The sequence below is a fragment of the Daphnia pulex genome, chromosome 2 (genome assembly GCF_021134715.1).
Source record: "Daphnia pulex isolate KAP4 chromosome 2, ASM2113471v1".
In the NCBI taxonomy this organism is placed as follows: domain Eukaryota; kingdom Metazoa; phylum Arthropoda; class Branchiopoda; order Diplostraca; family Daphniidae; genus Daphnia; species Daphnia pulex.
Genome location: NC_060018.1, coordinates 12,543,853 through 12,560,115, shown reverse-complemented (window position 1 = coordinate 12,560,115; position 16,263 = coordinate 12,543,853). Strand labels below are relative to the sequence as shown.

The window sequence follows — 16,263 nt, the reverse complement described above, 5'->3', positions numbered from 1 at the left end:
TTTATCAGAGGCAATAATATGTAATAAGAAAAAACTTAATCTAAGACAATGACTCTGATGTGTATGCAATCATTACACGATGTTAAAATAAACAAGTTTGTTTTAAAAAGAAATTCCCTGGGGAAAAAGGTCACAGAAACGGGGAAAAAAAGACAAGACGATATGACACAGTCAAGATATAAACGAAAATAAAAAGAATAAACATGTTGGAGAGGAAAATTATTTACGGTGGACAATGGTATGTCGAATCATTGTGCACTCATTTTCAATATAATCGATACTTTCGTCAAGTAATACGAAATGTTTTATCATGGCGGCAGGTTGGAATTTGAATCGATGTATCGACTTGGCTTATAAAGGAAGATAAGAGAATCTAAGAATGATGAATAAATCTCGCGACTGAAAAAAAAAACTCGACAAATACGACTGATATATAGATTAAAATATGAATGCGGGATATATACTGTACGAAGACAGATCACAGCAACGGGGGCCGACATTAATCAATTGGCAAAGCAGTCGACCTATTGATTGCATGGTCCACCGTCACGTTAAATTGATTGCCTTACACGTCGACGGCATCTTCAAGGGAAAAGTTGTTTAAAATTAAAGACGCTGGGGATTGCTGGGAAATCAAAGGCTGCTGCTGCTGTTGCTGTGGAAGCGTAGCCTGTTGGTTGAGGAACCCGATGGAACTCAGAGAATCTGGCCCATCTACTTGATCAACTGCTGCACCATCCTTGGGCTCCGAGAACTCAGCTGGAAGTCCGTCCGGTTCCTACACGAGTAAGGGAATGCAATTAATAATGAGGGCCAAACACTTGCGACAGGAATGAAACATCTAAACTATTTACCTCATGAGAATGTTTGTTGCTACGGCGGACAACATCTACGAAAAGGGTGAAGGTGGAAGGAGGGATACGAAAGAAAAGAGGTTGGAGAAAATAAAATAAGAAAATCGTGCACAACTCAATTCATGGAATTTAGGGAAATCAAGGCCAGACTAACTAGATTCGAAATTAACTACACTATTCGAAACGTGCAGAAATAAAATAAAAAAATTTAGAAAAAAAAAATGTATGCAGATAAAATTCTTCCCAGACTTACCGGAATTTGAATTATTAAAGTTGACTGCCGCAGCCATAGCCCGAACTTTGCTCGGCTTGACAGCTTCTTTAGCGTCATTTTCTTTTGCGGCATCAGAAATATCAGTATCTTCTATACAAGATTAATGAAAGGAACAAAGATTGAATGAGTTAACTGCACTTGTATAGTTTAAAATTCTATGGATAATTTCATACCTGTTTTCTTGTCGGAACCGACTATAGACCAAGGTCGAGGTTTGGGTGCCAGTGGCGGGGGTTTTAATTTCGTCAAAGAGTTCCTTGATTCGCTCTTGATTTCCGCACTGGAATCGCCATTATTGGGCGACTTGAGCGGATCTGTCACGTTGATTCCGGTTGAGCGCAACCGGACGCCACTCAGAGGATTGGCCTTTGCGTCACTGGTAGGATCGGGTGAAGGTGAATCGTCGACAACCGTGCTGGTAGCTCTCAGTCGAATCTGATTTAGCGCATTCGATTTGTCTTCCAGCTTGGCCGTCTCGGCTTCTTCCGCTCCGCCTCTGTGACGGAGCCGGAAGCCGGTTAACGGGTTGGTTGATTTGTTACGCTCTGACTCCACTTCCTCCAGTCCCGTTGGCCGAACAAAGCGAGCATTATTTCTTTCCGGCAATTTCGGCGGTTCCTGATCTTCTGGCGTATGCGGTGTCGGACGCAGTCTGATTCCTCCGAGCGGATTCGGCGACAGGCTGTTGGCTTTACTGGGCTCGGGTTTTTCAGACCGTTCTGAAAAATCCGATTCCTCAGAGTTCTGCTTGTGCAGTATGCCGGAAATTCGACGCTCTTGCCTGGCTTTCATTTCAGCCAAGACGTTGCCTCCGACACCAATGCCCAACTTGGATGGAACAGCGGAGCGTTTGGGTGCGGCAGGTTCAGCTTCATCTTCAACTAGTTTCGGTTCAGATTCTGGCTCCTTGGTCATGGATGAGAGTTTGGTTTTGGCCACAGGAGATTTGGTCGGCGCTGGCGGTGGCGAACCATCGCCCGTCGGTGACGGACTCGGATTTTTCCCAAATATGGAAGACAGCAATCTAACTCCCATCCCACGACTACGACAAACAAAATGGAGACACACAAAAAAAATAAACGAGCCGAGTCATTAAAAAGCGATTGAAACGTTCAGCGAATAGTTGGCGAAATAATTTTTACCCAGAATCTTTCCGTTTCTCCCTAGTCACTGAAGACAAATCATCTTCGCTCTTGCGTTTTTCCTTCTCCTTTAATTTGACGGCGTCCTCGTCCAGAGTGAGCTCCTCCCTGCTACTGCTCCCAGCAGTTTCGTCACTCGGTTTGTCACCTGCCACCGAACGATGCATTGGGCTGCTCTCTGCCGACACGCTTTCTAATGAGGGCGAACCCAGCTCAGCGCTGCTGACACTGCCCAGACTACCTCGCATCCGGCTACTGCCTAAACTTACGCTGCTCCCACCTGTTCGCAAAAGACAACAAGGTAAATACAAGAAAACAAATAAAACGAGGACACGTTGATAAGCCTTGAAAAGAATGCTTGTTATCATTAACGCCGCACCTGTCGTGGTTGCCATTGTAGTCGAGTGAAAGAATGTGTCAAGCCCTTGGCTAAGATCCCCGTCGACGTCGAGACTTTCTTGCGACGCCGTTTCAGAGTTGCCGCCGACGCGCAGTGCGGCACTTCGGGTGGGCAAACGTGTCTTGGGTTTCTTTGGCCGACTCAGGCCCAAATGTTTCAAGGGAGCCGATTTTCTAGACACATCGGCTTGAGACTCGTCTACGTTGACTCCAGGTTCTTCTTCGTTGGCGTCAGGATCATCATGACCGCTGCCCAGCTGCTCGTTCAACGGTGGAACCAGGTCGGGAATGTCGTCAGCAGAGGCGCCTTGTCCCATGCCGACCGTCGATTTCGGACGCAATTTTCGACTCAGCAAATTTCTTCGTTTGCTGGCCACTGGAGTGGCCTGTCAAAATGCACGAAAAAACCATTAAAATCCGATTTCGTCAGAGAGCACGAAGTGAAATTTTGAAGTGGCATGCAATCACTTACGAGATTGAGGTATTCCAACTTATTAGAAGCGTTCAAGCGTTTGAGTTTTCACGTTAGTCAGTTAGTTCAATTGTACCGAAAAAGCACGAAATGAGTAGAGAAAACTTACCACTGGGGAATGATCCGATTGTTGATTGTTGATGGTATCTTCAGATTCATCTCCGCCGTCCTGGGCGTTCATTTCGGTGTTGATTCGTGTTCGCGATTTGAGTACATCTGGCGTGGACGAGCGTTTCTTACAGTCTAGGGGTAAGTTGGAATCTCCAGCCTGTAATGATACGCATCAGTCAAATGTAAAAAAATGTCGATAACAAACCGTGACATAAGAGATAAAAAGATGATACCAAGGTTTTGTAAATGTTAGTCAAGGACTGAACCACTTCATCCATAACGCCGTCAGAGACCGTCCGACAGAGTGCGGCTGACATCTTATTGAACTGTTCAGTCAACTGCAGAATGGCATTGTCCATCACAGCCTTCTGGATAACACTGACGGGGAAAAGCGATTGGTTCTCGATCGATTTGCGTAGCTGTTCAGTGGCGACCGAGTCGCTCATAACGGTGTTGCAGTGCTGCAGGGCGCAATGCCACAAATTGTCCCCAATGCTTTGCAGATGAGATGTGAGCAGAGCCTGAATTTCGTCGACCATGGGTTTCATCGACGAACTCAACGATATGTTATCCTGAGCCACTTCAACGCTGGACACTAATTTTCCGAGAAGCTAGAGATAAGGGAGGTTTAATGTTAAAGATTTCATCAATGTTTGTTTTGTCTTTACAACAATTATTTACCTCCTTGGCCGAGTGGGCGTCAGATAGAAGGTTCCGAGCATTTTCGATATCGCTGCTCCTGCCCTCGCTACCCTGTCTCTGGAGGCTACGAATGGCCTCGTTCACTTGCATGATAAGCCGATCCACCAGCTGATTCTGAGAATTATTATGCGACGTTTCGCTCTTTTGCATTGAACGTACAGAAGTCGAAGGCCCGTTGGTCGAGGGACCAACCAGCGACATGTTGCGCTGTAGTGCTTCTTGTATTTGCTTCCAAAGAATGTCGACTTTGTCGGTGCCGGTTTTAGCGGCTACCATGATGTCGTGCAGCGGGTACGATAGGCACCTCAGTGTTCGGTTACTGAAATAGCAAAACAATGGGTAAACACCAAAATGACAACAAACACAAAAACAGAGGGGTTGGAATGAAGGTGGGGGGCTTGTGTATAGGGTGTTGAGCCGAGGCTGTGTGTTTTTGTTGAGGCGCTAATGTGTTTGGCGTATGCAAATCGGATTAAGGAAAATACCTTTCCAGTGCGTAGGCGATATCACTGTAACCGTGGACGGTAATGCTATTCCGGTCAATCGATAGCGCTCTTAGGGACGTATTGATCTGTAAGGCTTTGGAAAGGAGACGAGCGCCCGGGTCACCCATGTAATTACCGCTACAAGTGGAACAGAAACCAAGCAAATTTGTTTATCAGACGACTACCCATGCGAAAATCGAAATAAATGAATTACTTTAGGTCCAGATGCTGCAGCGACTGATTGCTACCGACCGCGTTGATCAAACTGTACAGCTCGCTCTTTAATTTGCAATCGACCAAACATAATGCCTCGATGACACAGTCCTCTTCCTGCAGCCAAATGTTTCGAAATCAATTTTCGGAATTTCGTTTTATTAAAAAAAAAATCTATTTTTAACTGACCTGCAAGAGATGAACGAAAGCATCAATGACGGTCGTGGCATGTTTCGATTTCATGTTCTGAAAGTTCTTGTTGAGGATAAGCTTTTTCATGGACTTATTCCGGCTTATCGAGAGTAGGACACCAGCCATTTCCACATCGATCCCGTTGTCGCTAATGTCCAAAGTCGAGACGCAACGGACGCCGTGAATGCATGACTCAAGGACGTGACATCCCCCATTGCCCAATATATTGTTGCTCAGATCTAATGTGACATTGTCGATAGATTCATTGCACGCCAGACCAAGGAGAAGATTCCTAATGTACCAGATTATCAGATTAGTCACAGTAACAAACACAAACAAATTTTAAAAAAAATGTTGATGGCGATCAAGTTAACTTACTTTAGTGCCTCTGGTGTAATCTTACAGTGGGATACGATAATAGTACGCAACGCCAGAGCGGAAGTGAAATACTGCTTAAAGGAGGGTGGCAGCTCTTTGCCTTTTTTGGTGGAAAAGTAATTTTTCGACAAATCGAGGTGACGCAGATGAGTCGTTCCTCCACGCAATAGAGCACCAAATATCTACGCGAAAGATCAAGGGCATTATGAAGAAAATGACGTCGTAGGACATATTAATGCTGTGGTCAGCTCTTACCGGTTCAAGTGCGATATCGGTGTTTGATAAATTCAAAAATGTCAGCACATTCGGTTGGGCGAGAAAGCTGCAGATCGTCTATCAATTGCGAAAAAACGGTTTTAAACTAGTTCGCAGTATGGGTTCATAACCTTAATCCTTACATTGATATCATCTTTGGCGACGTTACTGCTCAGATCGAGATGTTGCAAGGACGAGGCCATGCACTTGTTGAGGACAAGAGCATGCCCTATTTGAGCCACGCCTTTTCCCGTTAGCCCGCAGTGAGAAAGCGAGAGTTTCACTAGACCACGATGGGCTTTGGACAGTGACGAGCTGAGATGCGTGGCGCCTGTGAAAAGAAAACGTGAATTGAGCAGAGCGTAAATAAGACGAATCTGAATAGAGTGAGTCATAGAGCGAACCAACAACTCATTCTGTCCCTCGGCAAACAAAAACAAACACGGTGTGAATAAAAAAATGCGTGACGAGCAACGGCACAATTAGAAACAACAAATTCAAGCACCGAGTTGAATCTAGGACGACAAAGCTAAGCCACACACACAAAAAAACACGCAGGCCTATCAGTAAAACTTTGACCTTGTCTAACTTTGGCCAGGAAACCGCATAGGCTAGCAATGCCTGCATGCAAGACGCATACAAATGTGAATGTGCATGAAATCAAAAAAAATTAATTAAGTAAAAAGAAAATTCAAAAACTTGTTACTAGAAATTGCAAAACAAAAGAAGAAAAAGGCCAAATAATGATCGTGAAAACGGATTCATACCACGATCTTCGATGAGATTGTGCGACAAGTCGATTCCGTGCAGTGAGCTGTTTGAATTCGATATGATGGCCATGCTTAGCTTATTGGCGAAATCCCTGAGATAAGAAATGAAAAACAAAAGATTTTAAAAAAAGCTCATGAATGAGTTATGTTACAGATTCCGAGTACCCTTTGAAACCAGCATTGTCAACATAAATCTCTTCGAGAGTGGTTGACTTCTTGAGGACGGCTAAGAGACGTTCCGAGCACTCGTGTGACAGCTTCAAGTGACTGCAACGGAACTGTAGGAAGAAGGAGTTGAGCTCCAAAGCGGCGATAATAGGAATTAAATCCCTAAAAATAATATGAGTTCATTACACGGGATAAAAACAAATGACTATTTGAGAAAAGGGTAGAACTCACTTGGGATCTAAATGGTCAAAATCTCGAAGGTTCAGCTCCTTCGAGTTGTGGGACATGTATATCGTGTCCACATCCTAAATTGATTTATAATAGCTGTGCAGATTAGTGTTGAAGAAAGTAGACAATGAGTTAACTACTTACCCAAGCAACCTCTTCCCGATACGGCAATCCATAATAATCACACATGCAAGCATATTGACGAGAGAAGTTTCCACATGGAATGCTTAATTCGCTATCGTTACTGGAACCGCGAAGGAGATTGGAAAGGTTTTCCATCCTACCGACTGGGCTGACTTCAATACGTCGTACCACTTGACTGAAAACAAAGGAGGGATTAGAATTTGCAACTTGCACTCGAATGATTCAATCCTTTACTCAATGGGAATCCCTGGAAATAAGTCACTAATTGCTGTGACTATGGCAGTGATCAGAGAATCGGAAGTTTGGTTCAACTCCTCTTGGGTATGGAAGGAATAAACCTTGTCCACAGTAGACAAGGTGAGCTATCAAAGGAAAACACAATTTGATGTTCAGTCTTAATCACACAGCATTGAAAGCAAACAAAGTACAAAACAATGATTATTATACCTGTGATAATTTCTTGCTCTCGATGGATTGCAAGTCAAGGTAGTGGAGATTAAAGTCAATTTTAGTTGGAATTTTAGGAGTAAATACAAATAGTCGACATGGAGTAAAAACCTGTCGGAACAAATGATTGAAATAAAACCAGACACAGAGCTGCGATTCAAGTGCAATATGCTTACGAGAATCCTGTTTTCCATTTTATCCCCTTTGGTTTCCATGCGTACAGCTCTCCTCTCAGTGATTTTGACATGTTTACCAAGTACATTTCTGACACTCTCTGGTAAAAAGAGAAAGAGTTATTACTGTGTTGACAATCACATAGAGAAAAAGAAGCTAGACAATTCTTAGAAATAGGGATACGCCCAATTTATCGGGGTAAATAAACAGTTAAACACACACTGACACTCAAGCCGCTTGCACATAGACGATATATGTAAACTAAACGGTTCGTTTACCGTGAATATCATGAGTGAGGGTATCCTTTTTATCACCGAGAGCCATTTTGATGATTTCCTACGAACGCATCCAGAAGAGTGTCACAGAAACCCAAAAAGTGTGTGTGTGTGTCGTTATAAAAAAACAAACAAAAAACAAACAAATCTCTGGCTAACGAGTTGGCTTGAATAAATTCATTGACAGCGGTCTTTTGTGTGTCTTCCTTCCGCAGCTCATAGTTGGGCCACTACTGCACTGGGCTGGGGGCTTGCAGCAGTGACAATTCTGTTCACTAGTAACACACGATGCTGAGGTGGCGCTAATAAAGCGACCCGTTTCGAACGTCCCTTTCTTTTTTGTTAACGAACGATATATCTGTTTTCCCAATCTTCCTTTCTTCTTGTTATATTTAAAAAAGCCTACGCAAAAGAAAAAGTTAAGCCCACGCTAATCGAAACTAGGCATCTATTCTCGATAGTTCTCCGTGTGAATTTTTAGAAAAATATCTAGCGTGGGGAAAACTCGGTCATAGTAGATTTTCATTATTTCTCGTAAAGAATTTTAAGAGGAATAGACATTCTGCGGCTGCAGGATGCAGTGAAACTCTAAAAGAGAAAAGAAAATCGAAGGTCTCAAGTGTTGGCAGTCGACACGTACGTCTCCCCACTTTACCCGACTGACTTGATGTGGTTTTTTTGTTGTATCTTGGCGATGGAAATGTGCTGATTCAACGTGTATCTTCTTCCTTCATTTAAAAGGATCTCGAAATTTTCCTTGTGTACAGTATAAATTTGCCAGCTTTTGTTGACAGATCACACACACACATATAACGGTTAAGATCTAGTATTCCCGTTCTTTTTAGTATTCCACTTGTCTTATTTCATTACACGAGATCGATGCCTACCGTTGACCTGAGTAGTGTTGTACACTTGTATGTTGGGATGATGCATGGTCTTTTGGGACCTAAGCCAGTTTTAGACAACTTTTTTTTCTTCTTTGCTGATTCCGATTCATTCCGGGCTCTCGAATAACATGAAAGCACGTGAGAAGAAATTGAATAAAGATGAAAGCTCGTCCTTACTCTGCAGAACTAACGGCATAGCGTCTATACGCATTAAGTCGTCGCATGCATCCATTATTTTGAGTCATTACCATTGATGTAGATTCTAATCTTGATCTTATTTCTGGTTGTCGGCTCCGAGTGAAAAATCTATACAGCCCAAAAAAATAATAATAATAAGTAACCTGTCCATGTGAACTTGTTTCCCGCTCACGCAAAAAGTTGTCAGTCTAGTCCATTTCGACCGACCGTCACATCCCATACAATCGGCTAACAAGTGGAGCAAAGAAAATAGTCGTAAAAGAAAGACCCCTGCAGGGTCCTATCCTATGTACCCCAAACAATAGATTGATGATCGCGTGGAGCTCCAATGTACGCGTACAAGAGCAGCGGGACGCATTCGATATGCCAAGAAGAGAACAATCAGTCGTTAGACCAATGACAACGTTCTAGTTCCTAGAGTTAAGGGAGGGAGAAACTTCCTTTTTCTTTTATTACGTACCGCAGAAAGACGGTAGCTGTATCAATGGCTATATACTAAAAAATTTCGGTCAGTGGGCGGGGGGAGTCGTGTGAAAAGATCGGCTTCCGTATTTTTAAAAGGAAAGAAAAAGCCGGCCGACATCTAGCGAGAAATACTGAAGAAGGGACAGTTTGCGAGGAAGGAGAGAGCGCCGACAAATTCTGTTGGTTTGACACGCACACATTCAAATATTCAACGGTTAAATAAACGAATGAAGAAACAAAATTTTTTGCAAAAGTAGGATAATGAGAGAAATTGGCATGGGGCTAGGAGAAAAAATAAACAAAATTTTTGTGTGTACACATATTATACGGCATCTCACGAGAGAAGGCTAGCTAGTACTCGTCGTAGTCGTCACCGTAGCCTCCATCTCCGTTGAAGTTGTTGAGTAGGTTTCCGACCGATTCTATTTCCTCCTCTTCTTCCTCTTCCTCGTCCTCGTACAAGTCTTCTGGCTGGGGCGGAGGTGGCGAAGGCGGTAGGAGCTGTTCTTTTTGAGGCTTCGTTTCGGATTTCGTTGCACTGCCTCTGGGCTTCGCAGCTGACAAGTTCACTTTGGCTCCGCTGCTCGGATGCATAATTGAATTAAGTCTCGTGTGCATCAAAGCGCAAAGCATTTTTTTCATTTCGACATACCTGGATCTAGTAGAGGAAGAAACAGACGGTTTGGTTTCCACCACGGGCTCGTCGGACGCGGTTGATGTCGAAGGTCCAGAATCGGAAAGAGATGACGAAGGAGCAAAGGAGAAATCCAAGTCCTTCAATTTATCGTAATTGATTTTATTGGAAATACGTTTGCCGATCAGCATCTTGCCAATCGCTTCACCTGTAAGGAAGGAAAAGTGGTGTCAAACCAGGCATACAAAAACAGAATTACAAAATTAAAATTTATTACCTGGAGTGGACCCCGAATATGATTGCTGGGGTTGCCTCCTGGCCGTCTTTCTTTTGCGCTTTTCGCCCCTCTTTTGCTTCTCTTCTTCTTCTTCCGCCTTCCGCTTTTGTTTGGCTGTTGGCATTGAAATTAATAATGAAACGTTCACCTTGGGAAACAAACGACTATTTATCTTCACCTTCCAATTCTTTCATGAATTCCCCGTTCAATGCCATCCACATGTCAGTAGTCATCTTTGCCTCGTCCTCCGTTTTGATGTACGAGTCCATTTCTGAGTCATCTATTCCTTCCAAATCCAGTTCGCCCGAGTCCGGTGGAGCCTCGTCTTGTTTGCTGAGTTCTTCCTTTTCCACGGATCCCGAGAAAATACCCAAACTGGCTAATGAAGGCCCTAAATAACGTGCGTGAAATAAGTTAACAGAGCATCAGGTGTTTGAACTAGTACGGGGAGTGCTTACTGAGATGGTGGCGTAGTTGAAGGTACGTGGCGCCAGGTGGAGGCATCAAAATAGATTCGTCTGTATCGGAAGTAGTTTTTCGGGCAGTGGGTAAGGAGTTGGCATCAACGGCGGCAGCTTCGGTAGGGGTCAGGCATTCCTTGACGGCTGTCATCGTCATGTCGGCGATGACGTCCTCAACTTCAGGATCGGTGGATGGACTACTTGTCCTGCTGGGGCCGGCGATAGGTGAGTCTGGAATCGCAAGGGCCTCTGTAATGAAATGACGATCCATTACTGACGATGCAACTAGCACAATAGGAGATAGAGACCAAACCTTTGGCGTATTTCGCGTAAGGACCTCGTTTCTTCGCTAGGCTCAAGGCAATCTGCCGGTTGATCTCTTTCTCCAGTTCAACCATCTCTTCTGTCGACTGAACGAATTTCAGAGACGGTTATACAGAAGAATTTTTGGCTAAATTGTTTGCACTACCTCTTCCTCAATTTCGTCAATCCTGTCTTTCTTCCGAGATTTGAGGAAGGCCGGCGGATCGTGTTCTTCTTCCAAGTCCACTTGCATAAACTCATCGAGAGTCAAACTGCTCGACGCAGTCTCACCGAATTCTTGCATGCGTTTTCGGACCGTGTTCTCGTGGACTTTCACCTCTTTGATGACATCAATCACCGTCCGATTAAAGCCATGATATCGGGCAGCAATCAGCAGCGCCGCCCCGCAGAGCCCAGATGGACGTCTACCAGTATGAATCCAATCGCGTTTCATCCGCTGCACAAGTCGTAAGGCAGACCTGGACACTTCGTGAGTCTTATCACCAAAGTTCATTCGATTAGCGTAGCGCATCACGTACAAACAAGGATCTACATTGATGAAAAGGTTAGGGTTGGCGAGTTTCAGAAAATTAGAGGAGCTAAAAAAATGATGCAACTTACCAACTGAGGGAATACTAAGATTAAACATCTTAGCAATCTGCATGAAAGTGTGCCCAAGTGTGTAAACGTCGATATCTATAACATCTGCAATGTCTATCAGAAGATCTAGAAACAAAAGTTTACATAATAAGTAAATATGGAGGCTGTATGGTGTACCAAATAAACCTACGGGCGGTCCCTTCCATGCGGCAAGTAATATAAATGCATGCAGCCACAACATGAGCGGATTTTCTGCCGTTTGTCAAATGACGCTGAAGAGCCATGCCATAAAAATTGACAGCCATGTCTATGCAGTGTTGGTTCAAACTGAAAATCAGATAAAAACATTGTTTCATGACGATATTATTTTAGTTTGAGTTATTAAATGCAAATTACTTTAATTGCTGGCCCATGGTAGTTATTTTTTCCCGAGCCCTCTTCATAGTTATCTCTCTGGACTGTTTCCCATTTCCTCCACGATAGCTGTTGATGAAACCTGTTCCGCCTTGGTTTTCATTCGACACAAACTGTCCAATAGCAGAGGCACCTCCATAGGCATTTTCTTCAAATTGTACTTCTGAAACGATGCAATTTTCTTCAAGAACAGCACCACAGTTTGTGCAGACAACAATGCCTCGAGCATGATCCACATCAACGTCTGTGCCACCACAGCTTTTGCAAGCCTTGCTTGACATTTCCAACTGAAAAGAGAAAGAATAGCAAAATGATTTGAAATGTAAACAAAAAGCACAAAGTGAAAAAGGCTAGAAAAAAACATGATTGCTGCATGCACCCATCTTTCTAAAACCTGCATGCACCCAAGATAAATATTTTTACATCCCGTGCTACTCAAAGATAAATACCTGAAAAACGAGACTCCCAGATATTACGACAAATATTTCATTACAGTCAAATTTATCCACCAAACTAGGAGACGGCAAGACCAAAAACGTCCATACAAGCGATAGGAGAAAAGGAATTGCTCTTCCTTTTGCTCAGTCAAGTTTGTAATAGCAGACGACGTTTCACTCACGCGGTTCGCAACATTGCTACTAGGTGGCAGATTGGCAAGGCTTGCACCAAATTCAAACCATGAAGAGTACAGACTGTTTTTTTTTTACAAGTGTACTTCATGTTTAAACTATTTTACTAAGATTCCGATTGATTACATATCTGGGGACAAATCCACAACACAGTTATGTAATACATTTGTTTTTAAATGTTTTACACTTTCTGGTAATAGTTAGTTCAATCACAGTTATATAATCTGGCATTTGAACACGATTAAATAGAAAATGCTGCCGTTTGCATAATAATGTAGCCTTGTTCAGTTAAAAAACAATAACGTAATAATAATGGAAATACATTTTTAATATAATAATTTTACGGTACGATGCAGGTTTTGAGTGCAAAGTGGTCTTTCTACTTTTACCATTAGAATGTTGCTAAACCGGATTCGAAAACCACTCACTTTCGTAGCTTTTTCTTCGTTGACTTGATCAGATCATTTTTTAAAATTAATTTTTGTGCCTATTTTGAAATGTAATGGCTATTTCGATATGATAATTATATCAAAGGATTTTACATCGAAGATTCAGGGAACGAGCCTATAATCTCTTGTTCCGTAAGCAAGCGCCTTATCCATTGAGCCCCGGGACCACATAAAGACCACATAATTAATACAATCTATGGTTTTAGGGAGTCGAGCTTGGTACTACCATACAAACAATTCCTGGAATTAGACGAAGCAGTTTCACGAAGATAAATCTCGAGCCCCTTTCTAAATTCACACAATCCTTGTTCTTCAAGTCGGCTAAACAAATGTAGAGGGACAGTTAGTTTGGTCTTTTTTTAGAAGTTCTTTTCTGTTTTTTATTACGAGAGAAACTCGTTTCGTACGTATAGTTTGACACACCCTATCTTGTATCTCCTAGGACCCAAAAATCAACGGGAAACGAACTGATTTGTTTTTATATCATCCTTTCTATTTTTTCACCACACAGTTTGATGCTAAACCCAAAGAGATGTGGACGTTTGATTTGTCGTTGTCATTTCTGCTGCAAATTGGGTTGTTGATTACATTGGCACTAGGCTCTTTGAAAGCTTATCTACTTTTGAAGATGGAAGATTGCAAGAGCACCAACAAACTGACGGGCAAAACGGTCATCATCACCGGAGCCAATACGGGAATCGGAAAAGAAACGGCCATCGACTTGGCAAAGCGAGGAGCTCGAGTCGTTCTCGCTTGCAGAAACCTCGACAAAGCCTCCGCTGCCAAAGGTACTAAGAACAATATTTAACCTAATAAGCCTACGACATATTTAATGCATTTCGATGTTGTATTTGTTCAGATGACATTATCCGAGAATCAGGGAACGCGAACGTTGTCGTCCGTCATCTTGATTTGGCTTCGCTCAAATCCGTCCGCAAATTCGCTGATGAAATCATCAAGAATGAGCCTCGCCTCGACATTCTCGTTAATAACGCCGGATGTGTTGTCTATCATGACAAATTGACGGAAGACGGACTAGCCTACCATATGCAGACGAATCACCTGGGCCACTTTCTCCTGATGAATCTCCTACTCGGTAAAGTTTGACTTTTTCGGAGTCCATCATATTATAATGATCTCACGTTAATTCTTCTGGGATTGAATCGATTCAGGATTGCTTAAAAAATCAGCTCCTTCTCGCATTGTCTGCACTGCTTCGATGGCTCACGGATGGACAAAGTCTTTGGACGTGGAAAATTTACACTCCGAATTTTCTTACACCAGCAAAAGCACTTTAATTCACGAAATGTAGGTTAACAATTTTTCATTGGTTTGTTCAATCACGCTAATTGTCGGCTGAAAGTCATTTTTAATTGTATCCCCTTGTTAGATATCTGTACGTGTATTCCAAGTTGAGCCCAGTTCTCTGCACTCGACATCTAGCACCCCTCATCTTCGATTCAGGTTAGTACGAATTGAAATTATTAACTACGCGTTCAAAATGGCACAAATTAATTTAACTTATTTTTTTTTTTTTTTTTTCAAAAGGTGTTACAATCAACTGTTTGTGTCCCGGTGTTGTATACACGGACGTCTTTCGCAACACTTATTCGTGTAAAAATGTTAATCATTCTTTTATTCCCTCATAGATTTTTAACATCTTCAAATTTCCTGTCTTATTTGGTTTCAATCTAGGGTTTCAAATGATTGTCACTTTTGCCGCTCCGTATTTCCTCAAGGTTTGATTTTGCCTTTAATACTAATCACATTTCTCAAAAGGTTAATTTATTTTCTACAATTCCAGACTGCCAAACAAGGTGCGCAGACCAATATTCACTTGGCTGTATCGGACGAAGTAGCTGGCATTACTGGAGAATACTTCACTAGTTGCAAGGTTTAACAAAATTTAAAAAAAGACAAATTTCAACGAGAAATCAATTCGTCATGCTAATGTTCGGCCTTACAGGTAACGGACGTTTCAAAGCTAGCAAAGGATGCGGCAGTAGCAAAGAAAGTGTGGGAGATGTGTGAAACACTAGTCAAGCTTCAGCCGGAAGAACGTCATTATTAATGAAGATGAAATGACACTTTGACTTAGATAAACAAGAGAAAACTGATAAAATCATCTATATAGAAAAAAACTATCGAAAATTCGCACATATTAAAAAATATTACAATTTGATTGTGTACAAATAATCATATACTATTAAAGTGCTAGCTCAAAATATTCACTAACATAACCGGAAAGCCAAGTAACTACTAGTATTTTGCTCTCAACAAATGTTAACCAACAGAATCCCAGAAACATCACATGATATATTTTTTAAAAACCTTACTTTTATTTTCCTGTTTCATAAGCCCGTCAACCGGTTTCCTTATTTACCGGTTTATTTTTCCCGAGGCTAGTAGACTTTCTGGATGAAATATATTCTATCCGTAACCTCAAAAACGTGTTGCATTGACTTCATTTGAAAACAAGATCGCTTTGACCAATTTCGTCCCGTCCCATATACGTTTCCCCTCGGGTCAACAGTGGGTCTTGCTTCTTCTTACACAATCAGTTAGATACCAGCACTCGAAAGATGTGGAGGTTCACGAACAGGACTTACTGGTATATAATCCAGTAAAAAAGGCTAAAAAAAACATGATTGCTGGATACAAGCGATAGGAGAAAAAGAAAATTTGCTCTTCCTTTTGCTCAGTCGAGTTTTTAATAGCAGACGACGTTTCACTAACGCGATTTGTTGCTACTAGGTGGCAGATTGGCAAGGCTTGCACCAAATTCAAACCATTCAAACTAAGATTTCGATTGATTACATATCTGGGGACAAATCCACAACACAGTTATCTAATGCATTTGTTTCTAAATATTTTACACTTGCTGGTAATAGTTAGTTAATCATAAAATTTTATATCTGGCATTCGAACACGATTCGATTGAAAAAAATCTGCCCTAAGCATAGAAATGAACCTTTTTTTTTTTAACCTTGTACGGTTAAAAAACTAAAAATGCAAAAACAGTTTTCGGAAACAATAGTTTATCTTATTATGCAGGTTTCAAGTTTAAGGTGGCCTTTTCACTAGTCTACTATAGAGATTTCTACTTTAGCCGAATTAGAATGTTGCTAGACCAGATTTGAAAACCACTCATTATGTAACCTTACTTCGTTATCTGGAACAGTTTCAGTCCATTTTTGGTCAAAATGGTATACTACGTATACAAACAATTCCTGGAATTAGACGAAGCAGCTTCACGAAGATAA

The 16,263-nt window shown here is 42.0% G+C and overlaps 3 protein-coding genes across 10 annotated transcripts; 1 reads left to right on the top strand and 2 right to left on the bottom strand.

The window, feature by feature from the left end:
- Positions 1-41: 41 nt before the first annotated feature.
- LOC124210403 (F-actin-uncapping protein LRRC16A-like) lies at positions 42-8,134 on the bottom strand. 7 transcript variants are annotated; one of them, XM_046608448.1, is made up of 25 exons: positions 7,687-7,948; positions 7,411-7,508; positions 7,235-7,345; positions 7,022-7,149; positions 6,788-6,962; positions 6,647-6,720; positions 6,413-6,577; positions 6,245-6,339; positions 6,057-6,098; positions 5,621-5,808; positions 5,478-5,555; positions 5,223-5,404; positions 4,842-5,136; positions 4,654-4,769; positions 4,440-4,577; positions 3,934-4,273; positions 3,486-3,863; positions 3,251-3,409; positions 3,142-3,159; positions 2,650-3,055; positions 2,271-2,550; positions 1,302-2,170; positions 1,108-1,218; positions 855-889; positions 42-778 (listed from the first exon to the last, which is right to left on the bottom strand). In XM_046608448.1, exons 1-25 carry the CDS (start codon positions 7,730-7,732, stop codon positions 566-568), a joined length of 4,740 nt encoding a protein of 1,579 aa, XP_046464404.1. In that variant the 5' UTR covers positions 7,733-7,948; the 3' UTR covers positions 42-565. The 7 variants fall into 7 exon arrangements, with proteins under 7 accessions (XP_046464404.1, XP_046464405.1, XP_046464406.1 ...); XM_046608449.1 differs by lacking the exon at positions 3,142-3,159 and having other exon boundaries at positions 7,687-7,947; XM_046608450.1 differs by lacking the exon at positions 6,057-6,098 and having other exon boundaries at positions 7,687-7,947.
- A 1,042-nt stretch (positions 8,135-9,176) lies between these two features.
- LOC124210405 (transcription factor IIIB 90 kDa subunit-like) lies at positions 9,177-12,556 on the bottom strand. Of its 2 annotated transcripts, none has more exons than XM_046608456.1 (11): positions 12,372-12,556; positions 11,905-12,209; positions 11,699-11,835; positions 11,530-11,634; positions 11,075-11,457; positions 10,919-11,015; positions 10,603-10,854; positions 10,323-10,535; positions 10,145-10,258; positions 9,886-10,075; positions 9,177-9,813 (listed from the first exon to the last, which is right to left on the bottom strand). In XM_046608456.1, the coding sequence occupies exons 2-11, from the start codon at positions 12,201-12,203 to the stop codon at positions 9,585-9,587; spliced, it is 2,019 nt and encodes a 672-aa protein (XP_046464412.1). In that variant the 5' UTR covers positions 12,204-12,209; positions 12,372-12,556; the 3' UTR covers positions 9,177-9,584. The 2 variants fall into 2 exon arrangements, with proteins under 2 accessions (XP_046464412.1, XP_046464413.1); XM_046608457.1 differs by having other exon boundaries at positions 12,390-12,519.
- A 942-nt stretch (positions 12,557-13,498) lies between these two features.
- LOC124210407 (retinol dehydrogenase 12-like) lies at positions 13,499-15,449 on the top strand. Its single transcript, XM_046608458.1, has 8 exons — positions 13,499-13,788; positions 13,860-14,096; positions 14,173-14,308; positions 14,391-14,464; positions 14,549-14,614; positions 14,696-14,739; positions 14,805-14,894; positions 14,967-15,449. The coding sequence occupies exons 1-8, from the start codon at positions 13,533-13,535 to the stop codon at positions 15,069-15,071; spliced, it is 1,008 nt and encodes a 335-aa protein (XP_046464414.1). The 5' UTR covers positions 13,499-13,532; the 3' UTR covers positions 15,072-15,449.
- The last annotated feature ends 814 nt before the right edge of the window (positions 15,450-16,263 follow it).

What these genes read in the sequence shown, in the direction of transcription:
- LOC124210403 (XM_046608448.1), bottom strand. Translation starts at nt 7,732, where the DNA reads ATGGCTCTCGGTGATAAAAAGGATACCCTCACTCATGATATTCACG. An exon ending in CTTTCGTTCATCTCTTGCAG is followed by an intron (nt 4,770 to 4,841) that starts GTCAGTTAAAAA and finishes ATTTGGCTGCAG; the next exon opens with GAAGAGGACTGTGTCATCGA. An exon ending in CTGCAGCATCTGGACCTAAA is followed by an intron (nt 4,578 to 4,653) that starts GTAATTCATTTA and finishes TTCCACTTGTAG; the next exon opens with CGGTAATTACATGGGTGACC.
- LOC124210405 (XM_046608456.1), bottom strand. Translation starts at nt 12,203, where the DNA reads ATGTCAAGCAAGGCTTGCAAAAGCTGTGGTGGCACAGACGTTGATGTG. An exon ending in TCTTAGTATTCCCTCAGTTG is followed by an intron (nt 11,458 to 11,529) that starts GTAAGTTGCATC and finishes TCATCAATGTAG; the next exon opens with ATCCTTGTTTGTACGTGATG. An exon ending in TTGACGAAATTGAGGAAGAG is followed by an intron (nt 11,016 to 11,074) that starts GTAGTGCAAACA and finishes AAATTCGTTCAG; the next exon opens with TCGACAGAAGAGATGGTTGA.
- LOC124210407 (XM_046608458.1), top strand. Translation starts at nt 13,533, where the DNA reads ATGTGGACGTTTGATTTGTCGTTGTCATTTCTGCTGCAAATTGGGTTG. An exon ending in AGCACTTTAATTCACGAAAT is followed by an intron (nt 14,309 to 14,390) that starts GTAGGTTAACAA and finishes TCCCCTTGTTAG; the next exon opens with ATATCTGTACGTGTATTCCA. An exon ending in AATACTTCACTAGTTGCAAG is followed by an intron (nt 14,895 to 14,966) that starts GTTTAACAAAAT and finishes TCGGCCTTACAG; the next exon opens with GTAACGGACGTTTCAAAGCT.